This window comes from Eleginops maclovinus, chromosome 7 (assembly GCF_036324505.1).
Source record: "Eleginops maclovinus isolate JMC-PN-2008 ecotype Puerto Natales chromosome 7, JC_Emac_rtc_rv5, whole genome shotgun sequence".
Taxonomy (NCBI): domain Eukaryota; kingdom Metazoa; phylum Chordata; class Actinopteri; order Perciformes; family Eleginopidae; genus Eleginops; species Eleginops maclovinus.
In genome coordinates, this window is record NC_086355.1 from 555,322 (window position 1) to 575,152 (window position 19,831).

Below are 19,831 nucleotides of genomic sequence, written 5' to 3' on the forward strand. Positions count from 1 at the left end.
TGAACAGGTGCTCGAAACGTTTGCCAAAATAAAACCAGAGTCTGAACCCTGCTCCTCTCAAACGCCCTCCGGTGTCCTGATGTATGTGAATGTCTCACCGTTAGCCTCCTGCCAGTCCGGTACAGCAGACGCGGTTATCCGGGGCAGACCACGGGTCAAGCATGATCTTTTAGTCTGTAAATTAATGGCGTGTTTTAAACGTGTTGTTTGAATCATGTTTTTATGAATTGTACCTCTGTAAAGTGTCTTTGAGTTTTCAGACAAGCTTGTTAAATAAAAAGGGTTTTTATCAAGCATGGATTACTGCACGGGCCTACTGGGCCCGGGCCCAGGCCCAGGGGGCCCTGATGCCCTGATTGTTTTTGACTGATGTATGTGGGTTCTTTGACTTGTTGTAAATCCTCAAGATATACGTGAATACAATTCGACTGTGTTTTTAGAGCTGGTGATTTGCGCGTGAGGGTGAAGTTAGCGTGGTGCTGCTTGGGGTGGGGCTCGGATGGTGGTGGGGCGGGGGGGGGTCTTTTCTTGTCGTCACAGGCCCAGGGGCCCAATGACTGTTAATCCATCCCTGGTTATTATTAAAGTATGCAGTCCCGAGTATGAGCGGTGTTAGCAGGGAGCTACAGCAACACGCCACAGAGTGAAACAGTTCAATGTGTGTGTGTGTGTGTGTGTGTGTGTGTGTGTGTGTGTGTGTGTGTGTGTGTGTGTGTGTGTGTGTGTGTGTGTGTGTGTGTGTGTGTGTGTGTGTGTGTGTGTGTGTGTGTGTGTGTGTGTGTGTGTGTTATTCCTGTGGAGGCCTGTCACTCAGCACACAGATTATCCTCCTGGAAAAAAACACTTCTATTTTTACTCCCCCCCCCCCCCCTTCTGTCTCCCCCCTCTGCTCTTCCCTCACAGTCCGGCGGTCTGCGGCGGGAGACGAGCCTCAGGTCTGTCTCACTTTCTCTACAAACTTCATATTTGGGGTTGGTGGGGCGGGGACCCCGATACTCTTTATTTCACGAGCTGTCTGAGGGGCATTAAACATGCTAAGACGGCGTCCTGTCTCTTTACCGTGTGCTGATTTACAGGAATGTACACATCAGAACAAAACTAGGTTTCTTTGTTTTGTTTCTGAATAGTGTTCAACACGCGTGTTTCTACCGGATTCTTCTCATTCTTATGAGCATTTTAATGTAAACATCAGCTGGTTTGTATCAATAGCTTTCAAGTCATGTGATCACAATCAAACCGCTCTGATTGGACAGCTTGTACATCCTGAAACTTAATGACTCCGAGCATTAATGTCCGGTTCTCCTGCAGGAGGCGCTCCTTCAGCTGCTCCCTGTCAACATCACTGCTCTAACCCTTTATCATGAGACACACAACAACAGCCAATCACAGCTGAGAGCACTCTACAATCAGGACTCTAATCATGAAGGAGACAAGAGGAGGACAGAAGGAGACCGGAGGGGGAAGGAAGGAAGCAGGAGGAGGAAAGAAGGAGACAGGAGGACAGAAGGAGACATGTGGAGGGCAGAAGGCAAAAGGAGGAGGAAAGAAGGAGACAGAAGGACAGAAGGAGACATGTGGAGGACAGGAGACAGGAGGAGGAAGGAAGGAGACAAAAGGACAGAAGGAGACATGTGGAGGACAGAAGGAGACAGGAGGAGGAAGGAAGGAGACAGAAGGACAGAAGGAGACATGTGGAGGACAGAAGGAGACAGGAGGAGGAAGGAAGGAGACAAAAGGACAGAAGGAGACATGTAGAGGACAGAAGGAGACAGGAGGAGGACAGAAGGAAGCAGGAGAAGGACAGAAGGAGGAAGGAGGAGGAAACAGGAAGCTCTCCCGCTCCTTCACCACTTTGAGCACCATCGCCATCGCGGCCGGCCAATCACTGATGGTGGTTTCCGTCCTGAAGGTAGGCCTGACTTTAAAGATCCCTCTCTCTGGTAGTGCAGGTCAATGGTCTGAAGATCCTGCTTACTTCATCACTGTGGAACAGCTCCTATTGGCTAGCGCTCAAACACATTGTACCTGATAGGCTAAGGGGCGGGACATCTCTAAGCAGGTTGACCAATCACAACAGAGCCGGCCAGCTTACCAATCAGAGCCGATTGGTTTCAGACAGAGGGTGAAAAGAGGAGCTGCAGCACAGGCAGTATGAGACAAATAAAGAGACGTGTCCCAGTAGAGACTTGTCCCAGTAGAGACAGGTCCCAGCAGAGACAGGTCCCAGTAGAGACAGGTCCCAGTAGAGACAGGTCCCAGTAGAGACAGGTCCCAGCAGAGACAGGTCCCAGTAGAGACAGGTCCCAGTAGAGACAGGTCCCAGCAGAGAGAGGTCCCAGCAGAGGCTTGTCCCAGTAGAGACAGGTCCCAGTAGAGACAGGTCCCAGCAGAGGCTTGTCCCAGTAGAGAGAGGTCCCAGCAGAGGCTTGTCCCAGTAGAGACAGGTCCCAGTAGAGACAGGTCCCAGCAGAGGCTTGTCCCAGTAGAGACAGGTCCCAGCAGAGGCTTGTCCCAGCAGAGGCTTGTCCCAGCAGAGACAGGTCCCAGCAGAGACAGGTCCCAGCAGAGACAGGTCCCAGTAGAGACAGGTCCCAGCAGAGACAGGTCCCAGTAGAGACAGGTCCCAGTAGAGACAGGTCCCAGCAGAGACAGGTCCCAGTAGAGACAGGTCCCAGCAGAGACAGGTCCCAGTAGAGACAGGTCCCAGTAGAGACAGGTCCCAGCAGAGACAGGTCCCAGCAGAGACAGGTCCCAGCAGAGACAGGTCCCAGTAGGACAGCTTGTGGAATCTTTTATTTTGGGAGGCTTCACACATGCTGTTGGTGGTGTGTTTGGTCACATGTCACATTGTGTCCCTTGAAGTCAACATGCCAGAGATACTGTATCATCCTGAGGAATGCACGCACGCACGCACGCACGCACGCACGCACGCACGCACGCACGCACGCACGCACGCACGCACGCACGCACACACACACACACACACACACACACACACACACACACACACACACACACACACACACACACACACACACACACACACACACACACACACACACACACACACACACACACACACACACACACGCACTCTCCTTCTGAGCTGTCAACCCGACGCCCAGTGGAGACTTTATCCAGTCCAGCAGTGGCTCAGTCATCCAGCAGTGGCTCAGTCAGTAGGGGCTTGGACTGGGAATCGTAGGGTCGCCGGTTCAAGTCCCCAAACAGACTTGAAATATGGAAAGTGGACTGCTACTTGGAGAGGTCCCAGTTCACCTCCTAGGCCCTGCTGTGGTGCCCTTGAGCAAGGCACGGACACCTCCAATCCCCCCTCCCCATTGCCCCCCGGGCGCTGCACAATAGCTGCCCACTGCTCCCAGTACTAGGATGGGTTAATGAAGAGGACACATTTCACTGTGTGCTCTGCTGTGTGCATGTGACAGTAAAGAGGGTTTCATCCTCCCATTCCTTTATCCCAACGAGGACATTATTTTAAAATAGACCAGATCCAGAGAGTTGCTCAGTTGACAATCCTATTAACAGCGTGTGTGTGTGTGTGTGTGTGTGTGTGTGTGTGTGTGTGTGTGTGTGTGTGTGTGTGTGTGTGTGTGTGTGTGTGTGTGTGTGTGTGTGTGTGTGTGTGTGCAGAGTGGGTCTCTGGTTCACCTCCAGCTGGTTCAGGTTCATCCAGGTCTCTGTGAGATCGGATCAAACCAGGATGAGAACCAGGAACTGATCCAGGAGCTGCAGGAGCTGCTGGACAAACTCAAGGTACAGCAACACACACACACACACACACACACACACACACACACACACACACACACACACACACACACACACACACACACACACACACACACACACACACACAGATACGTGAGAACTACGGAGGCCTGTAGGTGCTTCAACGATCCCCCCAGGAGGAACAGGTTCAGACAGGATGCAGATATAGAAACTCAAATTAGAACTCATGCAGAAACATCTGCAGCATCTAGAGAACATTCAGCAGCTTGAGGAAACATGAGCAGTGTTTACTAAAAGCTGCAAAAAACAAACGCTGCTGTTCTGTCTGCACGGTTCCTCCGGAGGAGGTCTGGGCCCTGACAGATAGGAGAAGCTCCTCCACATTCACAGACTCGTGTTTTATTGTTCCTGCTCTATATGTTTAACATGTTGGATCTGTTCCAGAAACACGAGGAGGAGGTCCTGTCTGCGGTGAGGAGGAGGAGGGTGGAAGGGATGGAGGATCAGGATCAGGAGGCGATGACGGCCTCTCTGAGAGACGGCTGGTTTCTCCTCCTGCAGCTCCTACTCAGACGGCAGGAGGTGCTGCTCCTCGCCGCAGACTTCCACCGCCGGGCGCAGGAGGTACATATGGGAGGTGTTCACGCTGCACATTTAAGACTTCACATCTCTCACCTGATGCATTAAGAACTGCTCCCTGGTTTGATGGGTGCAACAGTGTGTGTGTGTGTGTGTGTGTGTGTGTGTGTGTGTGTGTGTGTGTGTGTGTGTGTGTGTGTGTGTGTGTGTGTGTGTGTGTGTGTGTGTGTGTGTGTGTGTGTGTGTGTGTGTGTGTGTGTGTGATGTGCATTCTCTGCTCAGGTTGAATGTACACTCCTCTGACCTCCTGCAGACAGTAATAATGATAGCGCAGTAGCGGGATGTGTCGTCGTCGTGTCTCTCTGGAGGACATTTGTGTAGCCTCACATTCCTGAGGCGGGGCTGGCTATTTGCTGGAGCAGCTGCTGCAGATCTGTCCCACAATGCCGTCTGTTTCGACGTGCAGTGATTTCAAATTCAGTTTCGAATCAGTCCAGAAATCATAAAAATAAGACAACTATATCTCACACAGAAATACAATAAATACTGTTTATCCAAGGAGGTCTAACCCCTCCACAGAACACAGAAAGTCTCTTTCACCAAAAATAGCCGGCTAAAAAGACACGAAAAAGACGACCACAGAGGGGACACTAACTCTTAGACCCCCCCCGATGGTGATGTTAGTTTGTCCTCTTCAGTTCTCAGACAGTCTGGACCGAGCCGAGCTGCTGAGCCGGGAGGAATCCGTCGACTCCGTCAGGAAGAGTGAGCTCTCATTAACATACACACATACACACACACACACACACACACACACACACACACACACACACACACACACACACACACACACACACACACACACACACACACACACACACACACACACACACACTAACTTTGGGTTTCCTCTAAATAACCTGAAAGCATCTCTGACTGGCCTCCTCTGCCGCCCAATGCATGCTGGGATGTGCTCCTAAATTAAGCCCGCTGCAGAACGGGAATACTCTACAAGAGAGAAGTTTATTTTGGGGTAAAAATGATTAACACATTCATAGATGTTTTATTTGTAGTTCATTTGATTTAAAAGCACCTTCTCTTTTTAATATTCTCCAGATGTCACATAGACAAACATATCTAATGTGGATTCATACATATTCACTGTTTATGTTTTATTATAGATATGTGTGTGAGAAATGTAATTATAATAAACAATACATTAAAGAAACTATATAAAGACATTTAAAAAATCTAAATGATATCAATTGAATCTTAATAAAATACCTTAAATACATTCAATTTTAATAAACTAAATATACTAAATTAAATCTGAATAAAATACATGAAATAAATTGTAATAATTATATACTTTAAAATAAATGAAATTATATTAAACTATATAAAATAATTTAAAATAATGTGTGTGTGTGTGTGTGTGTGTGTGTGTGTGTGTGTGTGTGTGTGTGTGTGTGTGTGTGTGTGTGTGTGTGTGTGTGTGTGTGTGTGTGTGTGTTGCAGACCTCCTCGGGCGGTCTCTGCAGGTGTTGAGCAGCAGCAGTGCTCTGATGCAGAAACTCAAACGGCTGCAGAACACTGAGGCCCTCCAGAGGAGAGGGGGGGTACTGCAGGAGGAGGAGGAGGAGGAGAGGTGAAGCAAAAACACATTGAGATTAGGGGACAGGAAGGAGTACATCTCTGTATTAATGCTGATCCACATCCCACCCCCAGGTTCCCCGGTGCAGTGGGGGGGCAGTGCTGAGGCTGCAGCAGCAGGTGGAGGAGCTGCAGGAAAGAAGGAGGAGGACAGAGGTCTTCCAGGTGCAGAGAGGACAAGGAGTAAGAGACGTATAATTACAGATTTCAACTGAACATATTTGTGTGAACCAAAGAGGTTTAGCGCCACATGAGAAACCTTTTGGGGATTTGACCAAAAAGTTACACAAATGTTGAGTTCTGACTTTGCTCCCAGAATCGTCCACCCAAAACATCACATCTTTTTTGGATGATTTTTAAAGATTTTCTACTTGAAATAATTGTTTTGAAGTTTGATCCAAAACCTGTATCTCACAGCCCTGATCCTCTTCTGTCGAATGTGTGAGGCAAACAAGATAATCAAAAATACACGGAGAAAAGAGATTATCATCAGATCAATGAGAAAGATTCAACTAAATTACAGACGGAAAGTCTAGAAAATGTTTTGGAAAAAAAGGCAGATATCTGAAGATTATTGGAAGTAAAATGTAGATGGAAAATCTGAAATTTGAAAAACTGATGATTTGGAAAACAATCTGAAGGGAAAAGAAGACAGAAAGGATGGAAAGGGAGATGATTAGGGCCACATGAAGAGAGAGTTAGAATAATGAGGAGAAAAAAGGCAGAATTTTGTTGAAATAATCTGAATTTCAGAAAATTAGGAAACATTTTAAGACAAAGGGACCACTCTGAAGAAATGATGCTACCAACAGTGTGACTTTTTAGAAGATGATTGAGGCCACATGAAGAAGGAGTTAGAATAATGAGGAGGTAGAGGGACATTGAAATAAAAAGTAGAATGATAAAATAATAAACCTAAATCCCTCCTTCTTCACTTCAGGACCGGAGTCTCACAGTCAATGAGATCCTGGACCAGGACCTGGAGTCAGATTCAAGCACTGTAGAACTCAGAGAACTGCTGCCTGGATCCAGTTTGTACCAGAGACCGGGATCCAGTTCAAAACTGAAACTGGGATCTGGATTAGATGTGAAGTCTGAAACCAGATCAGATGAAACCAAACTTGTGGACTCAATATGCAGAGTACAGTTTAAGACTGGATCGGAACTAGAGTCAATCAACAACCTGCAGTCTAGATCCAGGTCAGAGCTGCAACCAGGAACCAAGTCTGGATTCAAACTAAACCTGATGGCTGGTTTTAGATCAGAGGACACCAGAAGTGTGAAGTCAGAATCCAGATTAGAGTTTAAGACTGGATCTGGACCACATGTAAAACTGGAATCCGGATTACAAAACAGAGACCTGGTCCCTGAATCCAGATCTGACTCCAAAATTGTTAATCCAGGACCTAGATTGGGGTTAAAAATTGGATCCAAACTAGAGTCAATCAAAAACCTGCAGTCGGGATCCAGATCAGAGCTGACACCTGGATCTAAATTGGTGGAAACCACAGAAATTGATTCTGGATCCAGATTAGAGCTGAAACCTGCATGCGAACCAGGAGACACCAAAAACCTGCAATCTGGATTTAAATTAAACCCGATGGTCAGTTTTAGATCAAAGGAAACCAAAGACCAGGACCCTGAACCCAGACCAGAGGAAACCAAATACCTATATCTAAGATCCAGACTAGATGTGAAGTCTGGATCTAGCCTAGAAGAGTCCAACATCTTGAAATTAAGATCCAGGTTTGAGTTAAAACCTGGATCTGAACCAGAAGAGACCAAAAACCTGCGATCTGGATTCAAACCAGTAGAGAGACCGGACCTGAAATCACATTTTGGGACAGAACACACCAGAGACCTACAGATTGGACCCAGAAAAGAGGAAACTAGAAACCTTGAGTCAGGTTTAGAACAGGATCTGGGATCCAGATCAGATGTGGAGTCTGAATCCAAACTAGAGGAGGCCAGAGACCTGCAGCTGGGATCCACTTCAGACCAGATCCCAAGACCCGGATTAGACTTGGACCCTGGATCTGGATCAAAGGAGTCAAAAATCTTCAAGTTTGGATCCGGATCAGAGTTCAGACCGGGATTTAAACCAGTGAAAATCAAAAAACTGCAGACTGGAACCAGATTAACAGAGAGCCCAGATATGGAGTCAGAGTCCAGGAAACAAGAAACAAGAGACCTGGAGACTGGATCTGAATCAGGGTCCCAAATCTTAAAGTCAGAATCCAGATCAGACCTGAATTCACAATCTAAACCAGAGGACGCCAGAGTCCTGCAGCCAGGATCCAGATTAGCTCTGAAGCCTGAACCTGTATCAGAGGAATCTAAAGATGTGGCCCCCGGATCCAGATCAGAGAAAACCAACATATCTGAGTCAGAATCAGAGTCTGGATCTGAACTACATGAGACCAGAGACCTAAAGCCAGGACCCCTATCAGACCAGATTGTGGGATCCGACTCAGATGTAGATACTGAATCCAGTTCAGAGGAAGAACCAGACCTACAGCTGGGATTTGGATCAGAACTGGAGTCGGAATCCGGGTCAGATTCACAGTCTGAATCCAGTTCAGAGGAAGACCAGGAATTGGAGTCTGGATCCAGATCAGAGTTGTATTCAGAATCAGCCAATCAGCAGGCAGTGCTGCAGGGCATGCTGGGAAAAGAGACTGAAGAAGACCCCGCCCACCAAGATCTGGCGACCAATCAGAGTCTGCGGCTGCTGTCGTCATGTGAAGAACTGGCAGAGAAGGTGAGTCTCCTCGTCTTTGTGATCGTCATATATTTTTATGAATTCAGCCTCTCTGTGTGTGTGTGTGTGTGTGTGTGTGTGTGTGTGTGTGTGTGTGTGTGTGTGTGTGTGTGTGTGTGTGTGTGTGTGTGTGTGTGTGTGTGTGTGTGTGTGTGTGTGTGTGTGTGTGTGTGTGTGTGTGTGCTGTGTGTGTGTGTGTGTTGCAGGTCTGCCTCTGGGTGCAGCAGGTCAGCAGTGAGTTGACTGAAAGCTCTGAAGCCGGACTGAAGCTCTTTGAGGCCGAAGAGACTTTGAACACACACCTAAGGGTGCAAACACAGGCTGAGGTGCATACACACACACACACACACACACACACACACACACACACACACACACACACACACACACACACACACACACACACACACACACACACACTAAACTATTCATACAACAATTTATGTGTCTCCAGTTTGCAGGTTTGGATGCAGCAAACCTGAAACAGGTCCTGGATCAGATCAGTGCTCTGCAGCCTGGCGCCCCCCCGCAGTCCCCCCTGAGGGCCCTGACCGAGCAGCTTAAGACGGGCTGCATCAGCACCAGAACCAGAACCAGAACCAGCATCAGCGACCCACCGAGCCCTGAGCTTGCTGCTCAGGTGGATCTGGTCCTGAAGAAGCTCCAGGGTCTAAACAGGAAGTTAGACTCAAACCTGGAGCTGCTGCAACCCTATGTCAGCTTCCTCCACACTACACAGCAGGTCAGGACCAGGACCCTCCGACAAGACTCCGTCAGAGGAGTCCATGCTCTAGCTGTGCTGTAGTTCCTCTATAGCCCAACATTAGCCTCCTTTAGCTTAGCGGTGGTGAGGTGAAGTCATGTGACCGTGCTGTAGTTCCTTTATAGCCCATCATTAGCCTCCTTTAGCTTAGCGGTGGTGAGGTGAAGTCATGTGACCGTGCTGTAGTTCCTTTATAGCCCATCATTAGCCTCCTTTAGCTTAGCGGTGGTGAGGTGAAGTCATGTGACCGTGCTGTAGTTCCTTTAGCTTGCGCTCCTCTTCTACAGGTGGAGGACGAGATGGAAGAACGTAAGGAGCTCTACAAAAACAGACCAGAGGAAGAGCAAGTCAGCAGCTTCAGGTCACCGGTGAAGAACAGGAAGCAGTGTGACGCCAGCTGGGAGAAAACGCTGCAGAGGTTCCTCACCTGTCAGGAACTGCGAAACGGCTTCCTCCGAACAGCTAACACGGTGAGACTACATTCAACTGTGATTCTGAATCCTGAAGACCACTGTGCTTCGATATGTAAATATATATATTGTATATTTGTAAGGTGTCCGGAGCGGCACTGAACCTGCAGTCGATGGTGATGGTGGTGCAGGAGACACTGGAGCGACTCGACAGAACAAAACAGGAAGTGAATGAGCTGCGGACTCAGCAGCAAATTCAGTTGCAGCAGCAGATAGAATACTGCAGGAAGTACCGGGAGAGGCTGAACAAGGTACCGGTGTAATCTGAACTCTGCAGACTCTCAACAACACGCTTCCTATCCCCGGAGAGCCTGGCTGGCAGTTCTGGTTTTAGGTCCAGTTCTGGGGTAGATGTACTTTCCCTAACCCTTGCTGTGTGTTTTCAGACCCTGCAGGACCTGCACTCTGTCTCTGAGATGCTGGACTCCTGCACTCTGATGGACTTGGGTTCAGACCAGCAGACCTCTGAGCTGCTGGAGCGCTTCAGCCAGGCCCGTCCACATTTTAAAGTGAGTCCTCTGATTATAGACTGTAGCAACATAGACGACTATCAGAACCATCAGGACTATCAGAACCATCAGGACTATCAGAACCATCAGGACTACCAGGACCATCAGGACTACCAGGTCAGGAGTTCTTTTGATAAAGACGAAGGTTGCTAGAACTTTTGGATCCTGGCAGCTTTTAGACTACAGGTTCTGATTGGTATTTGGAGCTCTGGAAATGTTAGAGTTTAAGGTATGTTAGGGTACTGTGAAGACCATCTGGACTCATTGGACCATTAGAAATGTCAGGCTTTGGTTGCTGGGATGGCAGGAGACACTGGGACGTTTGGACCTGGTAATAACCATTGGGACCTTCTGCTGCCACTGTGGGGAAAACACTGACCTCCATTCCTTCTTCTTTTCTCCAGCAACTGGATGCTGAGGTGGAGTTCATGTTGAAGAGCTGGGAGACTCTGAGAGGAGTCCAGGAAGGTTTGGAGGAAGAGGAAGGTTCAGTGGAGGAGGAGGACCTATCTGAGCTGCTGAAGCTCCAGGAGACAGTGAAGAAGAAGATCCTTCAGAGCGAGTCCATCCTGGACCGGACCAGCAGCTTCCACCTCGCATCGAAACAGGTCAGTGCGGCAGGAAGTGGTTCTGACAGGAAGTGGTTCTGACAGGAAGTGGTTCTGACAGGAAGTGGTTCTGGCAGGAAGCATGCAGGTACTTATTAAAGTGTTGTTTTCTTTGGGTCCAGCTGGAGGCGCTGCTCCAGTCTCTAGCTGGTTCCTGTGGATCCAGTGAGGAACAGCAGCAGATCCAGAGACTGTTCAAAACAGCTTCAACACTGAAGATGTACATCAGCACCTCCGTCAGCACCTCCTTCAGCACCTCCGTAAGCACCTCCGTAAGCACCTCCGTCAGCACCTCCGTCAGCACCCCCGTCAGCACCTCCTTCAGCACCTCCGTAAGCACCTCCGTCAGCACCTCCGTCAGCACCTCCGCCAGCACAGATACTACCAGTTTCAGTTGGCTGTGTTTAGCTGGAGTCTTTGCTCCTCCAGTTGCTTCATATCTCTGTTCCTGTCTGTCAGGGTTGGACCAGTGTCCATGTGGATCAGCTGGAGGCCCGGCTCGTCTCTCTGGACTCTCTGTGTGTCTCCTGGCTGAAGGAAGCATCTCGTTGTGAGGAGAAGCTACGCAGAGAGCGGCTGCTCAACGAAGACATCAACCAGGTGAGTCTCATCGTGGTAGGACTCTATTTATTTCATTCTGCATCTGTTAGTGGAAGTTCTGCATGGATCCTTAGTGGTTTCACATCTTTTGATGGAGGTTTGGCTTCAATTTATAATGGTTTTCCTTTTATTCTAATCAAGGAAAATAGCCCAGGTTTTAAGTTCCCTGCTAATGTTCTTATTTGGCATCTTTTATGGAGCCGTGGGACTCCTTTCTAGTGGTTTAGAATCTTTTTATGGATCTTTTTAAAACATTTCTGCATCTTTATTGAGGTTTTGCATGTATGTTTGGTCCCTTTGCATCGGTTAATTGTCTGTAATTTCTCAGTTGGTGATAATAGGATTGTTTGATGTTTCTCCAGGTTAATTTGCTGATTGAGCTCTGGTCCCAGCCTCTAACTGGAGTCCAGCCCCTCTGGGTTTATTGAGTCTAAATATAAACCAGCAGTCAGCAGACACTTTTAGATTTTATTGGAGTCATGATGTCGCTCGCTGCTTCAGAACATCGTGGTTCTCTCACTGGTTCTACTCTGGTGGACAGGTCAACATCCTAAACACAGAAACTATGTGAATACCAAACACACAAATATCTAATCTATGTCATCGGCTTTAGAACTGTATGACTGATGACCATCCCATCCCATTTGCAGTGACTAATATGGACCTCATGGTGGCGTTGGAGAAGAAGTTATTAAATTACATCGCATGGAAACTACGGCAGAGATAACCAACCTGCTAAAGATGCGAAAGCTAACGACCACCGAACAGCAGCAGGGTTCATCCTCTGGGGGTCAGGAATGTTAATGTTGAAATACTTTGCCTAAAATAGTCTCCCACATAACACCTCGTCCATTATCTGAGCTGCTGGGTCTGAGCCGGTGTTGATGTGAGGGGGGGGGGGGGTTTGATGAGGTTATTTTTAGAGCAGGGGGGGGTTAAATCCAGAGGGAGGAGGAACAGCTGTCAGAAGATCTGTCACCTCAGGACAGCTGACAGACGCAGGCAGGTCGTTGGAGGAAGACGTTTGAACCACTAAAGGGAGTGGAGGGGGGGTCAGGAACAGTAGTATAACAAACGTTACCTGCAAGATTACTCTAAACAACCAGGACTATACACGGGTCACACACCTGGAGACCAGGCTGAGGACCAGGAAGCCCCGGGTCCTGGATCAGGACTGTGGGTTACAGAGAGAAGCCTGTCAATCAGCTGCAGTAAACCAACGTGAAGAAAAACTGCCTGCCATAAGTGTGTGTGTGAGTGTGTGAGTGTGTGAGTGTGTGAGTGTGTGTGTGTGAGTGTGTGTGTGTGTGTGTGTGTGTGTGTGTGTGTGTGTGTGTGTGTGTGTGTGTGTGTGTGTCTGCAGCTGCTCCTTCAGGTTTGAGCATGCTGGTGACACACAGCACCAGGTGCATGATGGGAAATACCCATTGGCTGACTCTGCCTGTATTTATGATCTGCCACCCAACCCCCCCCCCCCCCCCGCCCCCATGCTTTAAACAGCTGCTGCTGAATGATGCAGCAGCAACCAGTGACACCAGTGACACCAGTGACACCAGTGAAATGTCAAACTGGTGTTTTTTTAAAGGAGCCACTGAGCTGGTTCTACAGAGGCCATCAGTCTGAGCTGCCCAGTGGGGTCTGCAGGGACGTCAGGAGTCCTGTGATGGTAATTAAAGTAAGATCAAACCTTCAGGTGCGTTACAACAGCAGAGGCAGCGAAGGGTTCGTCAGATTCCTCCTCTGGGGACAGGACAACTTTTCAGAGTCGATCCATCCAATAGCTGTTGAGATACACCAGTCTGGTGGACCGACCATGACGCTTGCAGGTCCAATATAGCCATCAATCAAATATTTGATATAGTTTTTGAGGTACCACTTTACAACAACCCTTATAAAGGGTGTACGAATAGTTTGTAGTTCATTTATTAATATGGTTGTGCACACTTTATAAATCCTCAATCAGCTTTTAAGACCAGAGATAAACAGGGCTGTGAGCGGTTGCTTGCCCACATAGTGAGTCCGCATTTATCTGTACTGCTAAGCCTTATATTGGCTACTTAGCTTAAGAGATGCCAAGAAACATCAAGAAAGATGGGGGGGGGGGGGGGGGGGGGGGGGGGGAATCAGCTCAGTGAACAACAGATACCAAGCATGCTGGCTGATGAAGAAGAGGAGGAAGCCAGGTAGCCATCACAAGGCTTAGTCATCTTGCCAAATAGTGAGCCTGTGTTGATGAAAACAATGTTAGAACTGGTTTAGAACTGGTTTATAACTGGTTTATAACTGGTTTATAACTGGTTATAACTGGTTTATAACTGGTTTATAACTGGTTCTTAATGGTTAATAAAGGGTTTACAACCTAATTAATAACCTAATTATAAACCCTTTGTGAATCGCTGGTTGTCCTGAGTCCGTACATCTGTCCCTTTCAACCTGCGATCTGAAGACGGCCTTCCCTCTTTAACAATGAGGAGGTTCAAAGTTAAATCAGACACGAGTTCTCTCTTCATGTCTGATTCTCTTTTTCATTTTTCAGCTTCGTGAGTCCTTCAAGGAGCTGAAGAAGCGCTTCAGTAACCTGAGGTTCAACTACCTGAAGAGGAACGACAGGATGAAGAACACAAAGGCAGCGAGGAACCAGCTGCAGCAGGTGGAGCTGTACGACGAGAAGCTGCAGGTACACCGAGCCTGCTATTGACCCCCCTCCTGCTGAGGTTCAGCTGTGGACATGTCTCCATGCTCTGTGTCTCTACTGGGACATGTCTCCATGCTCTGTGTCTCTACTGGGACATGTCTCCATGCTCTGTGTCTCTACTGGGACATGTCTCCATAATGTTCAGACAGCTCCTCTTTTCACCCTCTGTCTGAAACCAGAGCCCAGTCGGCTCTTATTGGTTAGCTGGCTCTGTTGTGATTGGTCAACCTGCTTAGAGACGTCCCGCCCCTTAGCCTATCACGTACAATGTGTTGGAGCGCTAGCCAATAGGAGCGCGACTGTTCCGTAGTGATATCACTGTGTTCCGGAAGTCTCTTGACGTGTATAATAAATAATATAATGACCTACATTTGTCTCTATCATTACACCCCCCCCAGGTGCTGAGGAAGCGTCTGCAGGGGGCGACGTCTCGGTTGGGGTCGGAGGTCAGGGACGGGGGCGTTGCCAGGGATACGGAGGACGCGGTGAACGAGCTGCAGAGACAGATGGGAGAGTTAGAGCGAAGTGTGGGAGAACACCAGAGGACTCTGGAGATGACCTGCAGACTGCAGACGGCCATGGAGGAGGTGAGAGTCCTGCAGGGAGAGTTAGTTAGAGAAGATCTACCTTCAGGATTCACTTTGCCTCACTCTGTCTGCTAGCATTAGCCTCATTAGCTTATGTTAACCTGTCTGTTACATATCTCCCTCCCCAGTACCAGTTCTGGTGCGAGGACGCCGGATCCACCATCGCTCGCGTCGGGAAGTTTTCTTCGGAGTGCCGCAGCACGGAGGCCGTTTCCGTCCTGCACCGGCAGTTTGAGAAGTTCGTTTGGCCTACGGTCCCGCAGCAGGAGGAGAGGATCAGTCAGATCACTGAGCTGGCCGTCCGGCTGCACGGTCAGAACACAGGCTCTTATTCTGAAAGGGCTCAGACTCCTGGGAGCTGTGGTCGGCGCTCCATCCCTCGGTTACAGCGTGTTAAGGCCATGTTTAATAGCTCTGCATTCAAATCTTCAAAACTATTAAACATAAGTTAGCATTTATAAACAAGTACAAGAAATATGAACTTTATTTTTACAATCCTTTCGTTAGGTGTTTCCTTTATCCATGTTTGGTAACATTTATTATTACTGTTACAGATCTTTTTCTAACTTTTCATTCATTTATACAAATGTTTCTTTTAAAATCCCAAATAGTTTTTATTTATCTTTTCATGTGTCCGTAGTGGACAGGATACAGGATACACTAACTGAGTGTGTGTGTGTGTGTGTGTGTGTGTGTGTGTGTGTGTGTGTGTGTGTGTGTGTGTGTGTGTGTGTGTGTGTGTGCGTGCGTGCGTGTGCGTGCATGCGTGTGTGTGTGTGTAGGAGTGGAGGAGGGACGGCGCTACATAGAGAAGACGGTCAGTAAACACTCTGAGATGGTGGAGTCCATCAGAGCGCTGAGTGAGGGGCTGCTGCAGCTGGAGGCCAGACTGAGGGTAACACAGCTCCAAAGGATATTTCACATTTACTGATAAACATCTACATTTCACTCTGACATCAAATGGATACATAACATAAATCCCACCAATCCTCCTCAAGTCTTTAATGCTGAAAGTTCCAGTTAATGCTCTGATACCACAGATGGAGAGTATGAAGAAGCAGCAGGATGACGGACAGAAAGAGGAAGAGGAAGAGAAAGACGAAGAGGAAGAGGAAATCAGCAGGAAGAAGAAGCAGACAGATAACCGTCTGGAGGCGTCCGACATGGTACAAATAACGCACTAACATTTACTAAACATCTGAAGAAGAGAACAATTCCCTGTCACTAAATGTTTACAGCACGAGCTAAAGGAGACCGGCCACACCCCCGAGCTGACCGCCGAGCATGATGGGAAGGAGGTTCCCGTGAAGAGGCAGATCGCCGCCAATCGGAAGCCTCCATTACAGAAGAGCTGCAGTCTGGATGCAGAGAGACAGACGGAGAGCAGGCATGCTAAAAAATAAACACGCAATATATTTCAAGTTGAAGTTTGTTTATCAAAAGATGTGGAGATATTTCTGCACAGCAAAGAGAGGAAAGCTTAAACGTAAAAGCAATTACAAGTCAATTGCACAAACATAGGAGACCTGTCTGTTTGCATCCCTAAACTGTATAAATGAAAGTGAGAGTTTCTTTCCCTTAGGCTAACCTCCTCCTACTGCTCCACCCACACCTTCAGCTTGTCCTGCTCCCCATTGGATATCAACCGACGAGTCCACACCGTACACAGCCAATCACAGCCTGCCGTCACTGAGGCCACGCCCCCGCCCTCTGTGACTGGCCCGTCGTTCTCTGACATCCAGAGGGAGTTTCAGAAGGTCATTTCAAGATGTGGTGTCCCCCAGGGATCATATTCAGATCCTCTTATTTTCCATCTAAATGATATTTATGAAAACCGATTTATGTCGAGACACGTTCAAGTTTATACACACAATCTAGCCTGAGTCATATATTTATCTGACAGACACTTCGCTAACGGCACAAATACTCAATTGTTTTTACCCAGGATGCATCAGGAGGCTGCCGGTTGGAGGCGGAGCTTCACGATGTAATGACGGAAGATTCTCTCTCCAATGACGAGTACGATTGTGCGTCACCTGACGACATTTCCCTGCCGCCGCTGGCTGAGACTCCAGAGTCCATCATGGTTCAATCAGACCTCGAAGAGGGCTACTGTTTCAGTTCTCACAGCGTCCACATCAACCAGTACAGCCGCCATTCAGAGCGCAGTGGTACTGGTACTGGTACTGATACTGGTACTGGTACTTCTACCGGTACTGGTACTGGTGCAACCCAACAACACAGAGAGTCCAGCCAGACAGACAGTTGTCCAACTCCTCCGACCAGCCGTCACAGCAGCTCCAGGTCTGTATGGGTTAGGATCTCAGAAAATGAAAATAAGGGGAGTCCTCTGTACTCCCAACACAGTCCACATCTCCGACACATCGTACTTCAAAGAACAATATTTTAAAATCTCTTCTTCGGATCTCTTTCTCTTATAAACAAAAAACCCAACCAAAAACACATTGATTTTGCATGAGGGAACAGAAAAGGCAAAAAGGCTGACTCTTCTGGGTTCTGGGACTAATTCCTGCAGCTCTGTGGCGGTGTAGGACAGGCAGCAGGAGATTATGTGAACAGTATCTCGGTATGACTTTGTTCCCGTTGTGTCTTACAGGCTTCGATCAGAGTCCAGTTCGTTTGTCCAGAGTCCATCGACAGCTCCTGCTCCAAACCTGTTCAGCAGCACTCTGTGCAGCATCCTGAAGACTAAAAAGACCAGCGCTGCCAACGTCCGTCCTGAACCAAGCTTCCCCTTTGTACCCAACCTAGTCCACAAGGGCAACTCTCCAGACAGTTGTTCCAAGAAAGACGATAAAGTCCCTGATAAGAGGGGCCCCTCAAAAACTGAACCACTCCCAAAGGAGCATGTCAGTCAGCACACCCAGCCTCAGAGGAGTTCAGGTTCCCTGGGTGGGATCACCCACAATGTTGTAACCATCAAAGGTGATACCCTGCGACAGCCTGATCCTAAGCCCCCCAAATCCAGCTGTTATCCCGAGGCGTTTAATGCTCCAGACCCTGATTGCCACAAGGACAAAACCCTTTCCCAAGACACTAGGTTCCTCAAAATCAACAATACTTTCCCTCAATTTGAAACCTCCATTTGTCAAAAGAACCGTTTGTTAAGTGGCCTCCACCAGGATGTCAGCTCTTCCCAAACTGTGAAGGAAACACCACCAGACTCTGAACAACAAAGGGACAGTTTGCCCAGTAAAATTATCCAGAAGACCAGCTTTACTCAGTCTAGCAGCAATCTCAGGTCTCAGCAAGAACAGTTTAAGACCTCACCTGAAATCTATCTGGGCAAACAGTTTGCTCCTAGCCCAACCATCCGTGTTCTCCACAAAGACATTGGGCTCCTTAAATCATGTGAAACTTTCCCCAACACGACCCCCACTCAAAACAGCAATCTTCCAACATCGTCCCTGGATTCTGGGAGTGGCCTTGATCAGGACATACCTTCCTCCCAAACCAGCAAAAAAGAGTCCTCAGACTCCATGCCCCAAAGCAGCCAGACTGTCAAAGAAACCGTGTACTGCCAGCCCTCCCCTCCGAACAGTCGCTGCACCTTGACACAAGTTAGCAGCAAGGTCAGGTCCCAGGAAGAAAGCACCTTATCCCAGGGTGGTTCAGGTTTACCTGAGGTCCATGCCTCCAATCTCCCAGAGTCAAGCAGCATCAGACATATATTCAGCAACAAGCAGAGCCACCAGACAGTCCACTCCCTCAATGAGTCCTTGACCTCCACCTGTACCCAGCAGTGTGTGCATGACCCTGGCATGACCCAAGGCAGCCCTGCAAAGCAAGCTGCTGCTCCTCCTCTTCCTCAGCCTGAACCACAGACCCAAGCTTTGGCTCATCTGCATGTCACCCCCCTTTCCTCTCCACTTCATCTACTAACTCCAGACCAAGACCCAAACATTTGTCAACCAATTTCCATCCGCGAGGAGATCAGGCTTACTCCTCAGATCCAGGGGCCTTCCCATCCTGCTCCTCTTCCCCAGGCCCAGGCAGAGTCTCTTCCCCAGGGAAAAGCCTCTCACCCGGGCCCTCCCTGCTTCACCAGGCCCCTGTCTAGAGCCACAGTCATGGAGGGCTCTCCGGTGACTCTAGAGGTGGAGGTGACGGCACTCCCCGAGCCCACGCTAACCTGGTGGGTAGCAAATAACCAGCTCCACAATAATACACACGCTCTGTAACAGTACTGCACAGCTCACCTCCAGGCACCCGAGTTCAATACTACATTTACTGTGTGTCTCTACTGAATCGGAAGAGGTGGGAAAATGCTAACAAGCTACATAGCCGTGCTTTATAGAAGAAGTTGCACAAACATTAGCTAGCAGGTACTTCCTAATGTTAGCTCGCTCGTACTCTAGGGGTACTAAACTGTTTTCCATTTCCTGGCTCCAAGTCTCAACAACGCTCTGCGTTTCAAACGAGCCAAGTGGTTTAACCAATGAAACCAATCTAAACCCCGACCTTTGTTAGTCTGACAGACATGAAGATGAAGTCACCTTTAAATGTGTGAGTAAATGATATATAGCAGTTTGATAATAGCTAACTTTAAGGCACTGGTTGTTTGTATCTCACTTTAAGTATTCAGGGCTGAAACGGGTTGGGTTTTGAGCTGTTGGGGATTGGGTTAGCAACAACAGATAAGGTTAGCACTGCAAGCTTTCACAGACAATCCCAGAATTTGTGAGAAAATCTGAATCCTTTTTCTTCCGAAAAAAAATCTGAAAATCTCAAAACTATTCACTTTAAAAAAAAAAAAGAAACGTTCTCTTATGATCTGAGAAAACACAAGTCACTGTTTTATAAGCACAAAAAGTCCTTTTTGGTCAGCGGACCTG

At 48.2% G+C, this 19,831-nt stretch overlaps 2 protein-coding genes across 2 annotated transcripts in view; both read left to right on the top strand.

Annotated features, from left to right (window-relative positions):
- LOC134867398 (uncharacterized) overlaps positions 1–19,831 on the top strand; it is a 33,655-nt gene that overhangs the window by 12,720 nt on the left and 1,104 nt on the right. The window contains 19 exon segments of the mRNA XM_063887936.1: positions 6,058–6,165; positions 6,923–8,743; positions 8,950–9,069; positions 9,198–9,485; positions 9,794–9,976; positions 10,060–10,227; positions 10,363–10,485; positions 10,890–11,093; positions 11,216–11,425; positions 11,553–11,693; positions 14,230–14,370; positions 14,787–14,975; positions 15,104–15,287; positions 15,758–15,870; positions 16,016–16,141; positions 16,214–16,362; positions 16,558–16,732; positions 16,921–17,279; positions 17,593–19,131. Of these exon segments, the coding sequence (XP_063744006.1) occupies positions 6,058–6,165; positions 6,923–8,743; positions 8,950–9,069; positions 9,198–9,485; positions 9,794–9,976; positions 10,060–10,227; positions 10,363–10,485; positions 10,890–11,093; positions 11,216–11,425; positions 11,553–11,693; positions 14,230–14,370; positions 14,787–14,975; positions 15,104–15,287; positions 15,758–15,870; positions 16,016–16,141; positions 16,214–16,362; positions 16,558–16,732; positions 16,921–17,279; positions 17,593–19,131 (6,341 nt within the window).
- On the top strand, positions 896–4,851 carry LOC134867361 (uncharacterized). Its single transcript, XM_063887885.1, has 5 exons — positions 896–935; positions 1,309–1,909; positions 3,652–3,774; positions 4,195–4,374; positions 4,612–4,851. The coding sequence occupies exons 2-5, from the start codon at positions 1,421–1,423 to the stop codon at positions 4,630–4,632; spliced, it is 813 nt and encodes a 270-aa protein (XP_063743955.1). The 5' UTR covers positions 896–935; positions 1,309–1,420; the 3' UTR covers positions 4,633–4,851.

Excerpts from the sequence above, each read along its gene's own strand:
- LOC134867361 (XM_063887885.1), top strand. The coding sequence starts at position 1,421 with ATGAAGGAGACAAGAGGAGGACAGAAGGAGACCGGAGGGGGAAGGAAG. Across the intron at positions 1,910-3,651 it reads TGGTGGTTTCCGTCCTGAAG|AGTGGGTCTCTGGTTCACCT; the intron begins GTAGGCCTGACT and ends GTGTGTGTGCAG. Across the intron at positions 4,375-4,611 it reads TCCACCGCCGGGCGCAGGAG|GTTGAATGTACACTCCTCTG; the intron begins GTACATATGGGA and ends TTCTCTGCTCAG.